The following is a 19,769-nucleotide window of genomic DNA, read 5'->3' on the forward strand; positions in this document are numbered from 1 at the left end:
AATGTCTGGAAACATTTTTGGTTGTCACAACAGGAGAGTGCTACTGGCATCTAGTGTGCAGAGGCCAGGGATGCTGCTAAATAAGCTGTAATGCACAGGGCAGCCTCCGTACAACAAAGAATTATGGGGCCCAGAATGTCAATAATGCCAAGGTTGAGAAACCCCAGTGTAAAACAAACCAGTCCTTCTTCCCGCTTTAAAAATGAAGACATTACAATGTTGCTTTAGCCTTGGTTACTATATAAATCTACTTTTTCTCCCCAAAAGCAAACATTTCCCCAAAATAACAAAAATGTGGAGTTGTGATATAAACTAGAAATTGCAGGCAAACCAGGTTCTACTCAATTACCTAACCACTGAAGAATATAGCTTGAGATAAAGGGCATGGAGAAAAGTGAAATTTTACTAAATGTGCAGTTTGAATACTTCTTTTGATTGAGCAATATATACTGAATGTTTTGTGACACTTTGAGATCTAGTTTTATACTTTAAGCATATGTAATTACTGCTAACTGGAAAATATCTAAAATATGTATATCCAAACTAGAGCATGGATTAGCAGTCTTTTTTATTTGTTTGCTCTCAAAATGATGCCGACATAACAAAAATTTAGAACAATGTACAGCAGCCACTATAGAATCCCTAAGATAACTATAATATTTTTAAATAAATAATGCTTCATATTTTTATTGTTTCATGGCATTTCCATTCACGAATCACCTTTTTTCCTAAATAAGTGTATCTATAATTTTATGAGTCATTTGTCCAAATATGTAGAACAGGGCTTTGGGAGAAAACAAATACACTCACAATTTTTCTCAATTGCCAACAGACTAGTTTATTTGTTTCTCTTGTAATACGAACATGCTATTCTCTTAGTTTTTATCTTCAATAACATATGAAAGATCCAAAATCAAATTGGCTGTCTCTACAGCCACCTGTAGGCCACTAAGCTTTGCAGTCAAACAGTCCAAGATCAGGTTGCTGGCTGAGCCCACAGCTTCATGTGGAAGGCAGCTTTGTGGCACAAATGGATGACGTGTGCTTCTTAAGAAAGACCAGTTGAGTTCTTCCTGGCTATTGTATAATCCACAGCCACACTGTGAAAGCAAATCTGGCCAGTTAGCAACACAGGGAGAATCTGCCTGAACTGACCAAAGGTGTCCATACTTCATGTCAGTGAGAATTTCACCTCCATCATGTTCTAAAGAGCCAACAACAGATTCTAGGGCACTGCAAAATGCTTCAGCAATTAATTGAAGTTCTGTTTGAGTACATTCATCATCTTTGAGAATGCTTTCTGGGTCGTTGTGAGTCTAAAGAGTAATAAAAACATTGAAAACACATACAAAGCAATTAATATAAAATGTTTCAGAAAAATAAGATACTGAAATCAAAATCTTATTCCTAAAGTAATTACTTACTTTCATTTAATTTGGGGTCTGGCACAATGCTAATGGGCTTGTATGGGTCAGCCGGCCGGGTTGCAAACCCTTAACTAGGTTGGTTATAGTAAAAATGTATTAAAAATGTATATACTACCAGTCATGTTACCAGAATGAGTGAATCAGAATAACCCCACCATCAGCTTATTCTGAATGAGGCTTGGTAGTGCCTCCTTAATACATGAAGGACTAGGCATAATACATGTATTACAGGTTTTTCTGCACACAGGAGGAAGTTCCTGAAGACTGATGTCCCAAATAGAGTACTTATTTATCTCTGCAAAATGTTTGAGATTTGCTTAAAATGGGAATGCACATATTTTTATTTGGAAATCATGATGTAAATTTTCATATCAATGTTTTAAAAATGAATATTCTTCTCTTTAAATTAATGAAAAGGTAATAAGACCTTAAACAGTCTTCTGGTTCCACTATTTAAAAATGTTTATCCTAGAAATTCCATGATAAAAAGAAAAATTAATATATAGCCATGCACCACATACCAACACTTCAGTCAATGACAGACCGCATATACAACAGTGGTCCCATAAGATTATAAGGCCATATTTTTACCAACCTTTTCTGTGTTTTGATATGTTTAGATACACAAATACCATTGTGTTACAATTACCTACAGTATTCAGTACAGTAATATGCTGTAAGGGTTTGTAGCCTAGGAGCCATAGGCTATACCACATAGCTTAGGAGTGTGGTAGGCTCTACCATGTAGGTTTGTGCAAGTACACTCTATATTGTTTGCACAACAATATTGCCTAATGATGCATTTCTCAGAATATATCTTTGTTAAGCAACATGTCTGTATTAGCAAACTAATAACTGAATGATGGGTTAAAAAATCCATATCTTAACTGCTTAAAAACAGTGACTACTTTCCTACTCAAGACACCTCCTTCCTCTAAAAAACTTTCTCTAGTTTACTCAGTTCCATTTCAGAATACATTATTGTCCATTCAGCACCAATAGATTGGCACAAATTTTGTTTTCCATAATGTATATTCTGATAACTTTTCATGAATGTGCTTTATCTTCAAAGAGATTCTAAGTTATTTGGGGAAGGACAGGGCATGTTTACCCAATGAATCGATTGCTAATATCTGGAAAACACCTATACCTTTTTCTATCCATTTTCAAATAAAGTAGGCCAGTACTTATGAAATAATCAGAACAACAATGCACTAAACTTATCTGAGAGCTGTCAGGAAATGGAGTTTCCTAGACTAATCAAAAAATTCTATTTAGTATAATTAATAAATAACATACGTAAATACTAATTTTAAAATTATAATAGAATCTAATATGTGAACTGCTTAAATAAATGAAACTTTTCTTGATGCTCTAGAAGATACTGAAGTATTCTGTAGAAACTTGGCCCTTTTGTTTGTGAACATCAATTATTACTGTATTGCAGCAGTTGAGATCTCTAAGAGAACTCCCAATAACAGAATGCTAGCTTCAACATGAAGAACATGTAGACAATACTCAAAGAACGTGATCGCTTGCTAAAATATTTTTATAATAATCATTGTAATAAGGATATTACCTTATATTTACCTTGTTATTTTCCTCAAGTGTTTTTGATTATGTATTTTATTTAGACTACTGAAAAATTCAGTGTTAAAGGCTACAAGTTTACCTATATAACAAACCTATACATGCACCCCTGAACCTAAAAGTTAAAACTAACAAACAAACAAAAAGACTATAGGATATTATGATTTTGGCTTATTATCTCAGAAAACAAAAGTTGCTGAGAATTCAGGTAATCCAAAGAGGATTATCTTACACACCTTGTGTCTGATATATGCAGCCAAATGAGTTTCAGTACAGCCACCTCCCAACAAAGCCCATGGTTCCTTGAGTGTTAACTGCAGGACATGCAGTGCCGTCTGACACGTGAGCTAAGAAAAAACCCAAATCATCAGAATCAGACGTTCACATCATATACACACACAAAAAATCATGCTCTCAAAGCATCATAGTGAATACAGAGAGTGTGATTTTAATTACAAAAGAACAAAACTTGTGTCGTGCCAAGGTTGTCATGTGATTAATACATTCTGAATAGGAAGGTTTAGAGATTAAGGGAAGATACTTCAGTCAGAAGTTTGTTTTCACGGAGCCAGATTAGTATTTTCTTTCATATACACTTAGCTCTTCAAATTGAGATGAATATATGGCCTCAAAATATCTGGGTCAACAAGGTTTGCTGGCACTTCCACTAAAAAAATTATTTCAGTCTAAATAATAAATTTATTTTGAATGGATTTGGAAATAATACAGTTACATCCCAGCAATAATAAATAAAAAATCACACAGACCTTTAACATCTACTAAGGATATATCCTTGAGCATACATGAATCTTTAAAACTTGTGACCAATCCCATAGATTATCATTTCCCTTGTATAAAAGTTGCATGTATTATTGCTGGCAGAGAACAGGAAACTCTGCTAGGAAGTGGATGATGGGTATTGACTGGGGAACTCATTTTTCCAAGTGAATTATTCATACACATTACCATCAAAGACTACACAATTCAAGTTAATTTCTTAGAAAAGTTCACATGTCAAGGGCCTTTTAGGTTTCTAGTAAATAGTAGAAATAATAAATGGCAACACATGCCAAATTTATTATAATGCCACAGGCATTTAAATTAGCTTACTTGTGACTTTGCATCAATCATTTTAATTTTTGCTTTCTATACTACCTAGGGAAGCTACGAAAAAAAAATCATAATAACTATTGAGTGACTAATTCCTCCCTCAGCCCCTGCATATGGAATTCAAAGTTCATTACCTACCTTCAGCTCATCCCAGGCAGTGTCATTTCTGTTGCAGAGAAGCAAGCTGCAGATTGTTGCTTCATTAGGAATAAGATGAAAAAAATGTTTGGAGCCAAATTTTGCAGTGCACACATCTTTCACACTTCCGTAACTATTAGGACATATTGAGCCTAGGGATCCAATAGGCTGTGTTCCTATTTTTTAAAGATTAGAAAATACAAGATGTATAAGCAAAAGTGGAGCAAACAACCATTTAAAAGTATATTTATTCCTAGCCAACATAAAAGCCCCACAAGCATATAATTTAAAATATGAAATACAGGATAAATAAGATGAATCTTCCTAAATTGCTAAGTTATATTCTGCTATTAAAATGATATACAAATAAAGTAAAGTAGAAGTTATTTTTGTTTCAGATCTCTTTGAAAATCTTTTAGAAGTCATTTTGTACTGTCTTCCCAGAAAAGGGCACATACAATTTTGCATACATTTTCAAGGAATTCAGAAAACCCTCAAAGCCCATTCGGGGTTTAGAGACCCCAAATTAAGAACTTCACTAATTTGGATTAAGGGTGATGTGACAGGCTATTTTTTTTAAAGGCATTATTATTTTCAATTTAAAATAAATGCTGCTATCCATAGTTGTGTAGTTGAATTCCTTTGGGATGCTACATAGTGAATATGTAAGAATTATTTTTTTGTCTGGCAACTATTTATAAAATAGCTAACTGAATTATGCCAAAATAAAGTGACATGCTTATTTCACTGCTATTATTTGATATATTAAGTATTTTGTCCTCCTACCTGCACATGTAAAATAGTGAAGTTTTATAAACCACAAGTAAAAATATGAATAAAGAAGTTAGGGTGACTTGAATTTTCCAAATCTCCAAATGTAATGGAAGTTATGTAAGAAAAGAAACCTACATCAAACTCCTACAAGAAACAATACTAAAGTCTAAAGCTATAATTCTGAGCCGTTCACCCCTTTCAGCTAGTTTCCTTTGCTTTCAGACTCACCTTTAAAAGATGGTTTCTTTCAAACTAATGGGGTTTAGTTTGAAAGTCTAAAATGTCAGCTGGGTGTAGTGGCTCATGCCTATAATCCCAGCATTTTAGGAGGCTGAGGCGGGCATCGCCTAAGGTCAGGAGTTCGAGACCAGCCTGGCCAACATGGTGAAACCCCATCTCTACTAAAAATACAAAAACTAGCCGGGCGTGGTGGCAGGTGCTTGTAATCCCAGCTGCTTGGGAGGCTGAGGCAGGAGAATCGCTTGAACCTGGGGGGCAGAGGTTGCAGTGAGCAGTGAGCTGAGATTACGCCACTGCACTCTAGCCTGGGCAACAGAGCGAGACTTTGTCTCAAAAAAAAAAAAAAAAAAAAAGCTAAAATGTCTAAAAACACTTCCATCTCAAAAAATTTATAGAATATAATCACTAAACAATTTCACTTATTTGAATATTGTTTACTTCTGAAATACTCAAGAATAACGAATACTTTAAAAAAGTGATCTAAGTAAAAAACCCAAAATCTTATAGTATAATTTCTTTCACATGGTGGGAACAACAGATTCTGCATGAGAAGACCGGCTCTACTGCTTATCAGCCACTGGATGCTGTCACTCATGTCATTTAACTTTTCTGCCTCCCTCACATGAGAGGCAAGTGGGGATAATAATGCATACTTCACAAATAAATCAAACCAAGTCAAATGTTAAAAATGCTCCAGGCTGGGCGTGGTGGTCATGCCTGTAATCCCAGTACTTTGGGAGGCTGAGATGGGTGGATCACCTGAGCTCAGGAGTTCAGGACCAGCCTGACCAATATGGTGAAACCTGTCTCTACTAAAAATACAAAAAACTAGCCAGGCATGGTGGCGTGTGCCTGTAGTTCCAGCTACTAGGGAGGCTGAGACAGAATTGCTTGAACCCAGGAGGCAGAGGTTGCAGTGAGCCGAGATTGCGCCACTGCACTCCAGCCTGGGCGATAGAGTGAGACTCCACCTTAAAACAAACAAACAAAAACCTCTGTAAGCTGCAATATGCTTCACATGTGGCACCCATCCACAGTAACACCCACTACACAACCTATATCATTAATAAACAGGAATTTTGTTTGAAGGCCTGAAATGAGGTAATGTTAACTTAGATTACCAGGGGAGATAGGTAAGGCCAAAAACATACTTCATCTACCTAAAAGTTTACCTGCGCTATGTGCCTGGTAGTTTTCCCCCTCTTTTCTTTTTTTCTCAAAAGCTCTCTGCTCCCAAGATCCAGGACTAAAGCTATGGCTATTAATGCCATGTTTAGGTATATATTATGGGCTAGTGTGGAAACCCAGCCCCCAGTTACAATATGGTTTCTATGGGAAAATGTTTGGTTTTTCTTCTTTTTTTGATAGGGAATCTTGCTGTCACCAGGCTGGAGTGCAGTGGCGCAATCTCGGTTCACTGCAACCTCCACCTCCTGGGTTCAAGCAATTCTCCTGTCTCAGCCTCCCAAGTAGCTGGGATTACAAGTGCGGCCACCATGCCCAGCTAATTTTTTTGTATTTTTAGTAGAGATGGGGTTTCACCATGTTGGCCAGGATGGTCTCGATCTCCTGACCTTGTGATCCGCTCACCTTGGCCTCCCAAAGTGCTGGGATTACAGGCATGAGCCACTGCCCAGCCCTTTTTGTTTTTTTAGATGTAGTCCTGCTTTGTTGCCCAGGCTGGACTTGAACTCCTTGGCTCAAGTAATCCTCCTGCCTCAACTTCCCAGGTAGCTGGGACTACAGGCATGTACCACACCCAGCTAAAGTGTCCCATATTTTAAAAATGAATCTGGAAGACCCAGTATTTACAAGCTGGAAATTGCCAGATTCATGCAAAGCTAGTAGATATTTAAGGCTATCAGTCTGACTTACCATACCAACAATGAGTTCCAAGGAATTATTTCCATTATTAAGAAACTCTACTTTTGACAGTCATTTGAGTCTTACCAAGGTAGGGCAATAACCCAGAGATATTATGTATTCAACACTTGGCATACATAGGGCTCCTTTTTGATAATTTATACTAAGACTTTTATTAAATAAACTTTAACAATGGTTTAAGTCTAGTAACTTAAAAATTGGAAACAATGCAGACTAAATGATCATCTTTCTGATAGACTGTCAAAGCAGTTAAAGGATACTGAAAAGTAGCTCAAATCAGGAACTCTTCAGCTTGTCATTTTTCTTTGGCTCTAACAGTACTTATATCTGCTTTTAATTTGCTGAGTTTGTAAAATACAGTGAATTTTTTGCCTATTTTAGTTCTGTATATTACCAAATATATTTCGGTCAATTCAACAAACACTTTAGAACACCCACAGTGGGCCAGGCCTATAATAGGTGCTGAAAGTAAAAGATGATCTTGGTTCTCAAGGTCAGGTGGGAACAGTTTTGATATAGGTAAAACATAGGTGCATGTACATCCCCCTCCCATTAGAAACAACTACTTAAGGAGAAGTACAGAAGTTTGTTGGAATTATGATAAAGTGAAGAAAAAGGGTCATTCTAGTTACAAAATTACTTTCTAAATATAACATGATTTAAAAGTTTTGTCAATTGAGGCTGAAGAATTTTGTGTAAAGTATGAAAGACCTTAGGATTATGGGGATGTTAGACTTCTCAATAACCTGTAAAATATTTGGGGGTTAGATGATATAGTACATTAGGGGGCTGACAATACATAGAAAATGGCTATAATCACTGCATTTTTAGTATGTGAACAATACAGGATCTTTTCCAGAAAACTTTGCTGCCAGAAATGGTACTGACACATGCTGGGTCAATTTTTCAAGATGTTAACAGTGACACAAACCAAAAATATCTCTGCTCAAGAAAGTGTGATTTATTAACTGTAAGAGGCAAAAGCCAAGAGTGATTTTTACCTGTCATTTTAGTCAGGGGTTCCATCAGAGTCACTCCAATTCTGTCTATGGCAATAATACGATGCATATTGAGAAACTGCTTCAAAGATGGATGTATAACTTTTTGGCACAGGACAAGATCTACGTGGTCACTGATTAGCTGCCTTCCTAGGTTAAGCAGCTGGTCCAAGACTGCATTTTCAAGAGAAACCCCATAACTGACCACCACAGTTCCTTCTCCAGTGTCAGAAATGTCTCCGGATAAAGTTGTACAAAAGAGTGCCACCTTGAGGGCAGTTGATTTTTTGATAGGTAATAGCCTCATTAATTGAACTTCTGACATTTCAATGAGTATCCCAGGTAATACAGTGGAATCTATAACTCTTTGACCTTTTAAAGGTACAATTAAACTCTTTCCTAAAATGATGTGGCCTTCAGCATTTTCTGGAATTGTAAGCAAAAAGGCTCTCAGGATCAAAGCACTGACATGCTCTGTTTCCTTTCTGGTGAGCATACAGGCAGGTTTACTTGTTAATATACTACGCACCAAACAAAGGAGGATCTGAGTACTACTAAAGTCCACTGGGATTCGACAACCACAGGTCTCAGACTTGAGATAACTGATGCAAAGACTCAAAAGATGTTTATTTAATCTAATGACAGTGGTGGATGTCAAGCCTAATCTCTGAACATTTTCAATCAGGTTGCAGCAAAGAATGGCTGTGAATAAGCCACAATCACTGAAGCTTGACACATGATTCTGTATGGAGGTTGTCAGGATCTTTAAAATGGGATGTGTGACCAAAAGGTGACTGAGCAGAGCTGAGGACTGTGAGGTTGTACACACGTAACCTCCAAAGCCATTGTGCAGCTGCTTCAGCCTACCTGAAGGGCCATAGCATGATGTTACAATTCTTTTCAAGACAGAAAGTGTGGTCCTGACTCTCTCAGTTGTCAGTGGTTCACTCTTACACAATGATGGCTTCTTAGCTTCCAAACGAGACATCTTACTTCAGGTGGTAACTAGTGAAGACCGTTTTTATTTTGTAAACCACATTTTTCTATTTATTGCATTATCACGTTTTAACATTAAAAATTATTCTTTAGGAATTAAAGTATGAATATGCAGCATTGTGGCTATAAAATCAAAAAGTTCAATGTTTATGAAGCTAATCAGCATAGAATGATTTAATGACAAATTTGTAATTCCAAATATTTATTTTACTTCACTCTTCAATACTCTTTTGTTTGCTTTGAGACTGAAATTTTACAGACTGCTTTGCAGACCTCTGCAAAAAGTATGTTCCAAGATGGACACCTATGAAAGATATCCCAGCTACAAGAAGCCAGTTCTTTCTAATCCAACTGGTATTTTTCATCTCTTCTTTCGATATGAAGCTCAGATTCAAAGCTGCTTCTTACCTAATAAATAATAAAAAAAAAAAATTTTAGAGAAATACTTCCCAAGCATTTTGTAGACTGCAGTTTAATAATTTATTCTAATGCTCTGCTGCCTTTTTAGAAAAAGGAACTACTAACTGGCACAAACGTCCAGAAAATGAGAAAGGTAGACCAACTTTGACTTAAAATTCCTTTATTCTTCAATAAATCCCCTCTACAAGAAAAAGTGCTTGTATTCCAGTGATTCTGTAAGGCACAACAACATGGCTAGAAAGCTTACAGCACAGTTATTTGAATATGGCATGCTTCTAGGAGAGAAATGCTACAATATAAAACAGAGAATTAGGTCTCTGAGCCTTTTTTTTTTTTTTTTGAGATGGAGTTTCGCTCTTGTTGCCCAGGCTGGAGTGCAATGGCGTGATCTTGGCTCACCACAACCTCAGCCTCCTGGGTTCAAGCAATTCTCCTGCCTCACCCTCCTCAGTGGCAGGGATTACAGGCATGCGCCACCATGCCCAGCTAATTTTGTACTTTTAGTAGAGATGGGGTTTCTCCATGTTTGTCAGGTTGGTCTCGAACTCCTGACCTCAGGTGATCTGCCCACCTCTGCCTCCCAAAGTGCTGGGATTACAAGCGTGAGCCACTGTGCCCGGCAAGTCTCTGAGTCTTAAAAGAAGTCCCAAATATCTTTATTCTCCAACATGAAGATTTAATATTATGTTTTTATCTATAATTGTGGTTTGCTTGGAAACTTTAGGTTTGAACAGAAGTGCATTTATATCAAGTCATGTTTGTAAATAATTATAAAAACAAGATAGCTGTTGGCATGTCTACTGCAGGAACTCACTAATGTATAGTCTATATTTAGCTGAATAATTCTGCACAACACATTGTACCAAAAAACAAACCATGTTTTAAACACCTGGCTAAAGTCAGAGCTAATTTTCTATCATTTTACGTTATCAGTCAATGATTTTCAGCTTTGGAAATCCTAGTCAACGGATCCTCCCCAAAGCACTGGTTAATGACAGTACATGCAAAAACCAAGGGATATGCTGGATAACAACAACAATAAAAATAGGATGTGAGTTGCAATTCAATTTCAAAGTCTAAATACCATAAAATGTTATATATCAAAAGGACATGTAGAAATACAATTCTAGTTTCCTTAACAAGGTAGTGTCCTTGCTAAAAAAAAGTGTGCCTTGAGGCATAAATTCCTGACACATTAATAATAATGTGTGAAAAGAATAAAAACGTTAGATCATAGATCTTATCTGTTGAGGCCGGGTGTTTTAAAGGTATATTATTCGTTAGTATTTCCAGGAATATGCTGAGTACGGTAGTGTCCAGGAGAGCATTTAGCATAAATGAAACAAATCTATTTAGCTAAAGTACTTTCTAAAAGTAGGCTACAGCATAGTATGGTGATCAGACCAAAACCTTGATTTGAAGATGTGCAAAGAGGTGGGCAGAACAAGGGAATGTTATGCAAATGTTATTTTGGTTACCATTCCCAATTTAGCTAAAGGGCTGTAACCATGGCAACTGGGCCCAAATAAAGGGCAATGATGGTCAGCTTTCTTCCTGTGGTGATAAAGCTATTGTCAACTTTTGTATGGCATGAGGAGGGAAAGAAAAATCTGTTTATTGATGCCAGGAACAGCCAAGGTACTTAAATATCTCAATGGCTATTACAGATTCAGCAAAATCTGAGAAATACATTTAAATGAAACCTCATAAAGTGACTTCTATATGTTAATTTGCACGTTAAAACTTACATACACACCCCACAATAAAAACTATGATTAAGAAAATCGTTTTTCTAGTTAGAACATTTTCAATACTTAATAGTGTCATGTAACTTTTCAAAAACAGAATGCCATGTTGGCACCTCTGTCAGTCTTACAGTAGTGAGACAAGTACACACATCTTTTGGCTAGTATTTCATTAAAATGACAAAGAAATCACTGAAAGTGGTAGTGACTCCCAAATCATTTTAAAGATGCCAAAACTTGCTGATCTGTGGTCACAGGTCTAGACCTGAACGAAAGAAGGTACAAGAAAGAGAAAAGAGAAAAAAAAACCAAACCACTGGGGCTGGTTTATAGAACATGTTCGGAAGTATCAGTTCAGCTCTATTAAAACTCTTTCTTCCTAAACAAGGTGCTCCATAATTCCAAGAGTTACCATCAGACGAATGGTCCTGACTATTCTTGGATGCACGGGCTTGGCAGATGGGTTTTTGTTGTTGTTGTTGCAGTGATGGATAACTTAATTAAAATAACAGTAAAACTTGCATGACTTCTTCTAAATTAAGAGGTGCACTATAAAATATGATTTAAAGAAAATACAAACAGGTAAAAGTTTTTCCTAAAAGCAAAGGGAGTTCTTTGGCAAAAAGAATGATTATAGGTATGAGGTAAGAAATACACAAGGTAAGCTGGGGTCCTTTTCTGCCAAAAAGTAAGGATGTTATTAAAGACTACGTGGGTCATATCACAAGGACAAAGGAAAAACAACAACAGGAGTCAACTTGGAGAGGATCCAAAATGGGACAACTTTAGCATTAAAAAAAAACATGGCGACTGCAACAGATTCATATAACTGAAATAAATGCAAACCCACAGGTTCGTACTAACACCAAAAACAAAAACCCTAAGTGGCTTGAGCACTCATTATTATAAAAACCAATAAAGGGAATTACAGGGATAAAACATTAATCTTGCTTTCCTTGTATAAATGCATTTTGGGGTAACTGAATAGTTGACGATGGAAAGTTGTTCCAGCTAATAAATGGAGAAGGAATGATAGAATTTGAGCAGCATCATTTGGCAACCCCTAATGAAATAGTGCATTAGACCCATATATGGTGGTTGGTAAATTAAGCCTATGGACCATATCCAGACTGCTGCCTGTTTTTGTAAATGAAGTTTTATTGGAAAGCAGCCATGCTCATTAATTTGTGTACTGTGTATGAGTGCTTTTACACTACAACAGAAAGCTGAAGGGTTGGTATAGACACTATATGATCTGCAAAGCCTAAAATATTTACTATCTGATCTTTTATAGAAAAAAAGTTTGCCAATTTCTAGGTTACAGCAATGATAATGAATAGTCGCTAATAATTATTAAGTAAAAGATCACCTGGCCAACATGGTGAAACCCTGTCTCTACTAAAAAAATACAAAAAACTAGTCAGGTGTGGTGGTGGGTGCCTGTAATCCCAGTTACTCGGGAGGTTGAAGCAGGAGAATCACTTCAACCCAGAAGGCAGAGGTTGCAGTGAGCCGACATCACCCAACTGCAGCCTGGGTGACAGAGTGAGACTCCATCTTAAAAAAAAAAAAAAAAAAAAAATCAAAGGGGAACTTTATAATGGAAAGAAACACTGCTAACTTGCCTGTTAGTCTTAGCAACACTGGCTAGACGCAGTGGCTCTTGCCTGTAATCCCATCACTTTGGGAGGCCAAGGCAGGAGGATTGCTTGAGGCCAGAAATTTGAGACCAGCCTGGGCAACACAGCAAGACCCTGGTTCTAAAAATATTTTAGAACTTAGCCAGGTGTGGTGGCGGATGTTTACAGTCCCAGCTACTTGGGATGCTGAGGCTGGAGGATGGCCTGTGCCCAAGAGTTTGAGGCTGCAGTGAGCTATGATATGCTACTGCACTGTAGCCTGGGTGACAAATCAAGGCCTGTGCCCAAGAGTTTGAGGCTGCAGTGAGCTATGATATGCTACTGCACTGTAGCCTGGGTGACAAATCAAGACCCTTCTCTCTAAAAAAAAAAATCAACATCATCATCAAAAGTGGATCAGACAATATATATGAAACAACATGATTACCTAGGATCTATTCCACAGTACCATCCACGAAGTATTCTTGTTCAAAAACTAAATTAAAAAAACAAATGAAAGTAGCCTCTTGATATAATTACGAGATTACAGGAAATAGGGGAGAGAAAGAGGAAATTGTTAAATGACAAGATGAGGAAGCAATCAGCCAAACTGAGAATGTGGGAAATTTTTTAAAAGGCAGATTTAGGAGGGGAATTGAAAAGAGATATTATCTATCAAATGCAATACGTAGACCTTGTTTGGATCCTGATTCCAACAAACCACCTGAAAAGAGTTTTATAGACAAATTCAGAAATATAAACATGGCCTTGGGTATCAAATTGTAGGTAAAGAGTCACTGTTAAGTTTTTCTAGGTGATAATGCAAATGTGTTTGTGTATGTGTGTTTATTCTTACTGTTAAAGACACATACTAAAGGACTACATAGTGGAGCTTAAGATTTGATTTAAAATATTCTAGCAGTTCAAAAAACAGAGGAAAAGATGGATAAAAGAAGACTGGCAAAACGCTGTTAACTATTAAAGCTGGTTGTGGCGAAATGCCCTTAACTATTAAAGCTGGTTGTGGCAAAAGGCCATTAACTATTAAAGCCAGTTGATGGATACTTGAGGGCTCAATATAGTATCCTCTCTTTATCTTGAGGCATGTATGTAATTTTCCATAATGAAAATAAGAATAGAAAATAAGAGACAAATAAATGCATTCTTTTGATGTACTTCAACTATTCAGAATTTGTGTTTAACTTACTCTAAATCCGGCTCTAACTTTTGCTTACTAAAAGCCTGTTTAAATATCTGCTTCTGCTTGCTTGACTGGAAATGTTAGCCTCTAAAACTTTTAACTATCGCTGCACTGGCATCTAAAATCTCTTACTACATTCACCTAACATTTTAGAGATTCTTTTCTCAGCTCTATTTTTCCTCCAAGAGTATTTCTTTTTGCATGAGAAGAAACTACTTAATTTTCTTCCTCCGAAGTTTGGCCATACCTGGCCTCCAAACTGTTAAGACATCTTTTTGTTCTTTACTTCTTGTCATAAGTACAATATACATACATAATATAATGGTCTTACTAGTCTGAAAGACTATATATATAAAAATCCAGCACCTAATAAATTCTCTAACTCCCTGCTTATATATATTAAAACTCTTCCTATAAATACAAATTTTATATAGAATGTCCTAAAGTTACTCTTTTAAGTTGTTAAGCTTCTATGTTACTACCTGGCTTTTATATTTAATAATTGTCTAATATATTAAGCTATGCTCTTCCACTTCTGCTTATGAACATTTAAAAGTAAAATCTTGATTTAAAATATTGTTGAAAGCAGTAATTATACCAAAAGTCAAAATCTCAGACCAAGGCTTATAAATAAGGAAAATCTTACTGAGGTTCATCTTCCATAAAGAGCAGAACCTTACACTCATCTATCTTATAACAAAACTTAGAGCATATTATTCACCTCAAGGTTAAAAAGTAAATTACAATAGAAAATGCTTTACAATTACAGGGTCACAGTTCTTTATCTGAAACTCCTTGGGCCAGATGAGTTTCATAATTCAGAATTTCTTAGATTTTATAAATACAATATAGTGTATGTAACATCCGTAATCAATATAATCATAATATAGTATAACGCTATATTATAGTAAATCAAACGTGACAAATGCCAATAAAATTTCTGCAGTGAAACTCAATTTTCATATTAAGTGGAATAAAAACAGTGGCCTCCCCCATTTATCTATGAGGGATATGTTCCAAGACCACCCAGTGGATGCCTGAAACTACATATAGCACTAAACCCTATATATACTATGTTTTCTTCTTGTACATACATACCTATGATAAAGTTCAATTTATAAATTAGGCACAATACTCTTGTGCTTTGGGTACATTGTGAAGTAAAGTAACGGTTACCTGAACATAAGCGCAGAGATACCACCACAGTTGATCTAACCCAGAGTGCTGCTAAGTGACTAATGAGCAGGTAGACAGACAAGGGAATGACTCACATCCTGCATGGATGAAGTAGAATATCCCAGGATTTCATCATGCTACTCAGAAAGGTGCATAATTTAAAATTTATGAATTGTTTATTTCTGGAATTTTCTATTTAATATTTTCAGACTAGGGTTGACTGCAGGTAACTGAAACTGCAGAAAGCCAAACTGCGGATAAAGGGAGACAACTGCACTGCAAATTGCCTCATGTCAGTTAAGATCAAGTTTTGCTGCCAAAGGAGTGAGGATAAAATGTTTTGGTTTTGAGAACTTTTTGAATTTTGGAATTATGGATAAGGGACTATAGACCTAAATTATATAACTTCATCCTCTTTATTTCAGTGACTCTCAAAAGTAACAAATTATGGTCAAGCTAAAATAGTTGATGTTAAGAAATGAATACAATTAGTTTTGTATTGTTAAAAAAAAAAGAACACTAATAGAAGAAAATAATCTTGTATAAATTTGGACTTTTGTGATATGTAATGGTAAGGAGTCAGGGGCTCCTTTGCACACATTCATGATCCTGGTGATGCTGCTAGCAAAAGTGCTCTTTCCCTTTGCATTCAATTGACTGCCAGGCAAGTGTCAAATGTCTCTGCACAACGAACTTTTCTAGAAACAACTGCAGAATAGTATTTTGCCAGTGGGTCATAATAAAAACAACAGGTAACTTACCAATTTAGGCTTTTCCTTGCCAGAGATCTAAAAGATTGAGTTTCCCATTGTTGGAATGTGCCATATGATTAACCAACCAGATTAAATGGAACTTACCTGAAGATTGCAAGCCTGCTACTTCCCCTGGATTTGGCTCTTCTGAAGATTTGAAAGTCCCAGACTATCTTGCTCAGGAATGTCGTCGTTTTTAGGTATTTGGAAAACAGGGCTGCTTTTGATTCTGTACCACCCCAAATGTATGAGCCCAACTAAAGGGACCATAACAACCAAAACTTTGTAGTCTCTCCACAAGTTCTGAAGGCTCATAGTACTTCAGCATCAGTGTACCTAAGAAAAGGTTACAGTTAGAGGAAAAAAACCACTAAAACCCATAACCTCCCTTTAATTACATTTCTAAATCACTACAAGTAGCATGCTGTACTCTAACAAATGCTGACTGTTAAACATTTTAAATTATAATACATTGCAATGTTAATAAACAAAAAGAGACATGTCATTGACCCAAAGGGAGCAGGCAGTCAGCCTTGGGAAACTTACAGAGCAATACTGACTTTTTGGCAACAATTGTAAAGGAGCAACATTACCTGCTGGAAAAGCTATATGAATCTTTGAAAACACACATGCATGGAGTGTTCTTTAAATATATTAATGTTCTCTGAGCCACAATAGAGTAACAGCCTTTTTTTAAATTATATTTTTTAAAAATTATAATTACGGCTGAGGGTGGTGGCTCACGCCTGTATTCCCAGCACTTTGGGAGGCTGAGGCAGGCAGATTGCCTGAGGTCAGGAGTTCGAGACCAGCCTAGCCAACACAGTGAAACATCGTTTCTACTAAAAGTATAAGTATTAGTCGGATATGGTGGCGCATGCCTGTAATCCTAGCTACTCTGGAGGCTGAGTCAGGAGACTCGCTTGAACCTGGGAGGTGGAGGTTGCAGTGAGCCAAGATCATGCCACTGCACTAGGCAACAGAATGAGACTCCATCTCAAAAAAAAAAAAAAAATTACATTTAGTCACAATTTTAACAGAAGAATCAAACGGTAATCCACAAATATGCAGTAAGAATTTAGGTTCTATATTCTGACAGGATGTAGTGATAGTGTTTCAACTGCGATTACAACAGCTGAACATGGATTCCAATTGCAGGAAAAGATTTCTGGCTTGGACGCTACAAATCAGAATGAATGTAATGCCATTTCCACATTTATGTGCAAAACTACTGCATTTTAGAGTGTTTGCCCTGAATCACTAGAAAACCCTAACTTACAGGGTTATCGACCTAGTTTAGACAAAGAAACTGGGGCTAGACAGTTGCCTGGAGTTACAAAGTTAGTTAGCTTTTAAAATATATATATATATATTTTAAATTTGGAAAGGATGGAAGTAGGGCCCAGAAAGACGCTATGTTTGATGATCTGTTGGGTTTGGGAACTTGAATCTGGACAACCTCTAAAGACTCCTTATACTCTTAATAAGGACTGCTCCACCATCTATGAGACATGCTATGAACTTGGCTCAATTGCATCTCTGAGTTTTAGTACCATGAAATCTCCTAAATTACTTTATTTTTGTCTAAATGCCATTAGAAAAAGGTCTGAAAAGAATTTCTTATTCCCCCTTTTAAGACCAAAACACAATAGTACTGAGTTAAACAGTCTGAACCATCTGTGTTCTGTGTATACATACTAAAAATAATAAAAGATGTTATCTTATAGCTATGAACATGTTATTCTTAGCATTATAAATCATTTCTCCCAAAGGTCTCAATTCATATTTTATAAGGACTTTGTGGCAAAATTTTAATTACTAGACAGAGGAAACACGACCTGCTTTGTAAATGAAAGTATTTTATGGCCTTTTCCTTTTCTAACGCACTGTGGTATACTATATACTTTTTGTAACCTTTAGAGAATACACCTTTTATTGACATGCTTATGTTCCATTTTTAGAGGGAATCAATTACAAATAACTGTATCATAATTAAATTTCATTGTGAAGTCCAAAGGCAAAAGCCTTTGGGAATTTGAGGGTACAATAAAATAACTGGGGGAGGAATTTAGAGTAAGGAGGGAAGAATTCTAGTAAGGGCTACTTACTTATAGGAGGGACAGAGGCTGCACCAAAGGTCAGCTGGCCTGTGTTGATTGACATATGGCATTCTTGTTTGCAAACACCTTAACTAAAGGCCTAGAAGATACTGTTATTTATATCCAGTCTCAATACTTAAGGTGACTTTGGCACCTCTATTCCCCTCAACATGAGGTTATCAAGTTATATTATCTTTTTTTGTGTGTGTGTGAGATAGAGTCTTGCTCTGTCGCCCAAGCTGTAGTGCAGTGGCGCCATCTCAGCTCACTGCAAGCTCCGCCTCCCAGGTTCACGCCATTCTCCTGCCTCAGCCTCCCGAGTAGCTGGGACTACAGGTGCCCGCCACCACGCCTGATTAATTTTTTGTATTTTTAGTAGAGACAGGGTTTCACCGTGTTAGCCAGGATGGTCTCGATCTCCTGACCTTGCGATCCGCTTGCCTTGGCCTCCCAAAGTGCTGGGATTACAGGTGTGAGCCACTGCGCCCGGCCCTTCAAGTCACATTACTTTTAAGAGCCATTTCTGCCATTCACCATTTACTTCTCCATGATCATTAACATAATTCAACATTTGTCAGCTTTTTTCTGAACTATAAACTCAAGGAAAAAAAACCCTAGCTTATAAAAAGAGATTAGGGCCAGGTGCAGTGGCTCACAAAAGTGTAATCCTAACACTTCGGGAGCCTGAGGTGGGCGGATCACTTGAGCCTAGGCAACGTGGCAAAACCCATTTCTACAAAAAATACAAAAATTAGCTGGGCATGGTGGCGCACGCCTGTAGTTCTAGCTGCGTGGGGGGTGCTGAGGTAGGAGGATCGCTTGGACCTTGGGAGGCTGAGGCTGCAGTGAGCTGAGATAACACCATTGCACTCCAGCACAGGTGATGAAATGCGATCGTTTCAAAAAAACAAACCAAAAGCAAAAAAGAGACTGGATAGGATAAAAGGATGTAATAATAAAATTGAGATTTGTAACTCAAGAACTAAAATTAGGAACAAATTAAATGACAATCTGTTTGGGGAGGTGTTGTACTATTCTCTCCAGCAAAGTGGTTAACAGCATGTAATGACATAGTATGAACCCTCCTTGAGAAGAGTGAAAATTATATAGGGTTAGCTCCCTATAATACTTAGTGAATCTTTAGGTCATCTCCCAGTTAAAGATAAAAGAAATGCTCAATTTTATGTATATTGTGCTTAACAGTCTATTACTCTTTCCATTAGGATAACTTAAGGATCGATGAATCTTTTTCTAGATTTAGGTTTAGTTAAACCTGGAAATCAGTATCTATTTTAACTGAAAACTCTATTTGCTAAACATCACTGAGACTCAGTACAGTATTTCCTGGTTAGTAAATGATGTAGACTGATTTAATGATTAATTGCTTTAATGTTTACTGAACATCTACATGTCCCCACTTCCTCAAATTCTCCATATCTCATATATTGATTTGGCTAATGGGGGTGAGAGAGCAAGTAACTATTTTCTGACAGATAATTCTGTTGTCCTTTGAGAGGCTTGGGAAATGATTAGGATCAGTATGGAAGGGCTTTTCACTTTACAAACTATTTTTAGAGTTTTCATTTAATTAACATAAAAA

At 36.7% G+C, this 19,769-nt stretch overlaps 3 protein-coding genes across 3 annotated transcripts; all 3 read right to left on the minus strand.

Moving 5' to 3' along the window:
- Positions 1 to 812: 812 nt before the first annotated feature.
- Positions 813 to 9,565, minus strand: MKKS (MKKS centrosomal shuttling protein). The gene is made up of 4 exons (XM_008962907.5): positions 8,165 to 9,565; positions 4,266 to 4,441; positions 3,254 to 3,364; positions 813 to 1,316 (listed from the first exon to the last, which is right to left on the minus strand). The coding sequence occupies exons 1-4, from the start codon at positions 9,147 to 9,149 to the stop codon at positions 876 to 878; spliced, it is 1,713 nt and encodes a 570-aa protein (XP_008961155.3). The 5' UTR covers positions 9,150 to 9,565; the 3' UTR covers positions 813 to 875.
- On the minus strand, positions 9,343 to 9,522 carry LOC129394935 (uncharacterized). Its single transcript, XM_055104996.2, has one exon. The coding sequence runs from the start codon at positions 9,520 to 9,522 to the stop codon at positions 9,370 to 9,372; it is 153 nt and encodes a 50-aa protein (XP_054960971.1). The 3' UTR covers positions 9,343 to 9,369.
- Positions 9,343 to 16,385, minus strand: LOC129394934 (uncharacterized). Its single transcript, XM_055104995.2, has 2 exons — positions 16,176 to 16,385; positions 9,343 to 9,565 (listed from the first exon to the last, which is right to left on the minus strand). Exon 1 carries the CDS (start codon positions 16,383 to 16,385, stop codon positions 16,194 to 16,196), a length of 192 nt encoding a protein of 63 aa, XP_054960970.1. The 3' UTR covers positions 9,343 to 9,565; positions 16,176 to 16,193.
- Positions 16,386 to 19,769: the final 3,384 nt, after the last annotated feature.

Source organism: Pan paniscus, chromosome 21, assembly GCF_029289425.2.
Source record: "Pan paniscus chromosome 21, NHGRI_mPanPan1-v2.0_pri, whole genome shotgun sequence".
In the NCBI taxonomy this organism is placed as follows: domain Eukaryota; kingdom Metazoa; phylum Chordata; class Mammalia; order Primates; family Hominidae; genus Pan; species Pan paniscus.

Excerpts from the sequence above, each read along its gene's own strand:
- LOC129394934 (XM_055104995.2), bottom strand. The coding sequence starts at position 16,385 with ATGAGCCTTCAGAACTTGTGGAGAGACTACAAAGTTTTGGTTGTTATG.
- MKKS (XM_008962907.5), bottom strand. The coding sequence starts at position 9,149 with ATGTCTCGTTTGGAAGCTAAGAAGCCATCATTGTGTAAGAGTGAACCA. Across the intron at positions 4,442-8,164 it reads ACCCCTGACTAAAATGACAG|GAACACAGCCTATTGGATCC; the intron begins GTAAAAATCACT and ends TTTAAAAAATAG. Across the intron at positions 3,365-4,265 it reads CTGCCTGGGATGAGCTGAAG|CTCACGTGTCAGACGGCACT; the intron begins GTAGGTAATGAA and ends GTTTTTTCTTAG.
- LOC129394935 (XM_055104996.2), bottom strand. The coding sequence starts at position 9,522 with ATGAAAAATACCAGTTGGATTAGAAAGAACTGGCTTCTTGTAGCTGGG.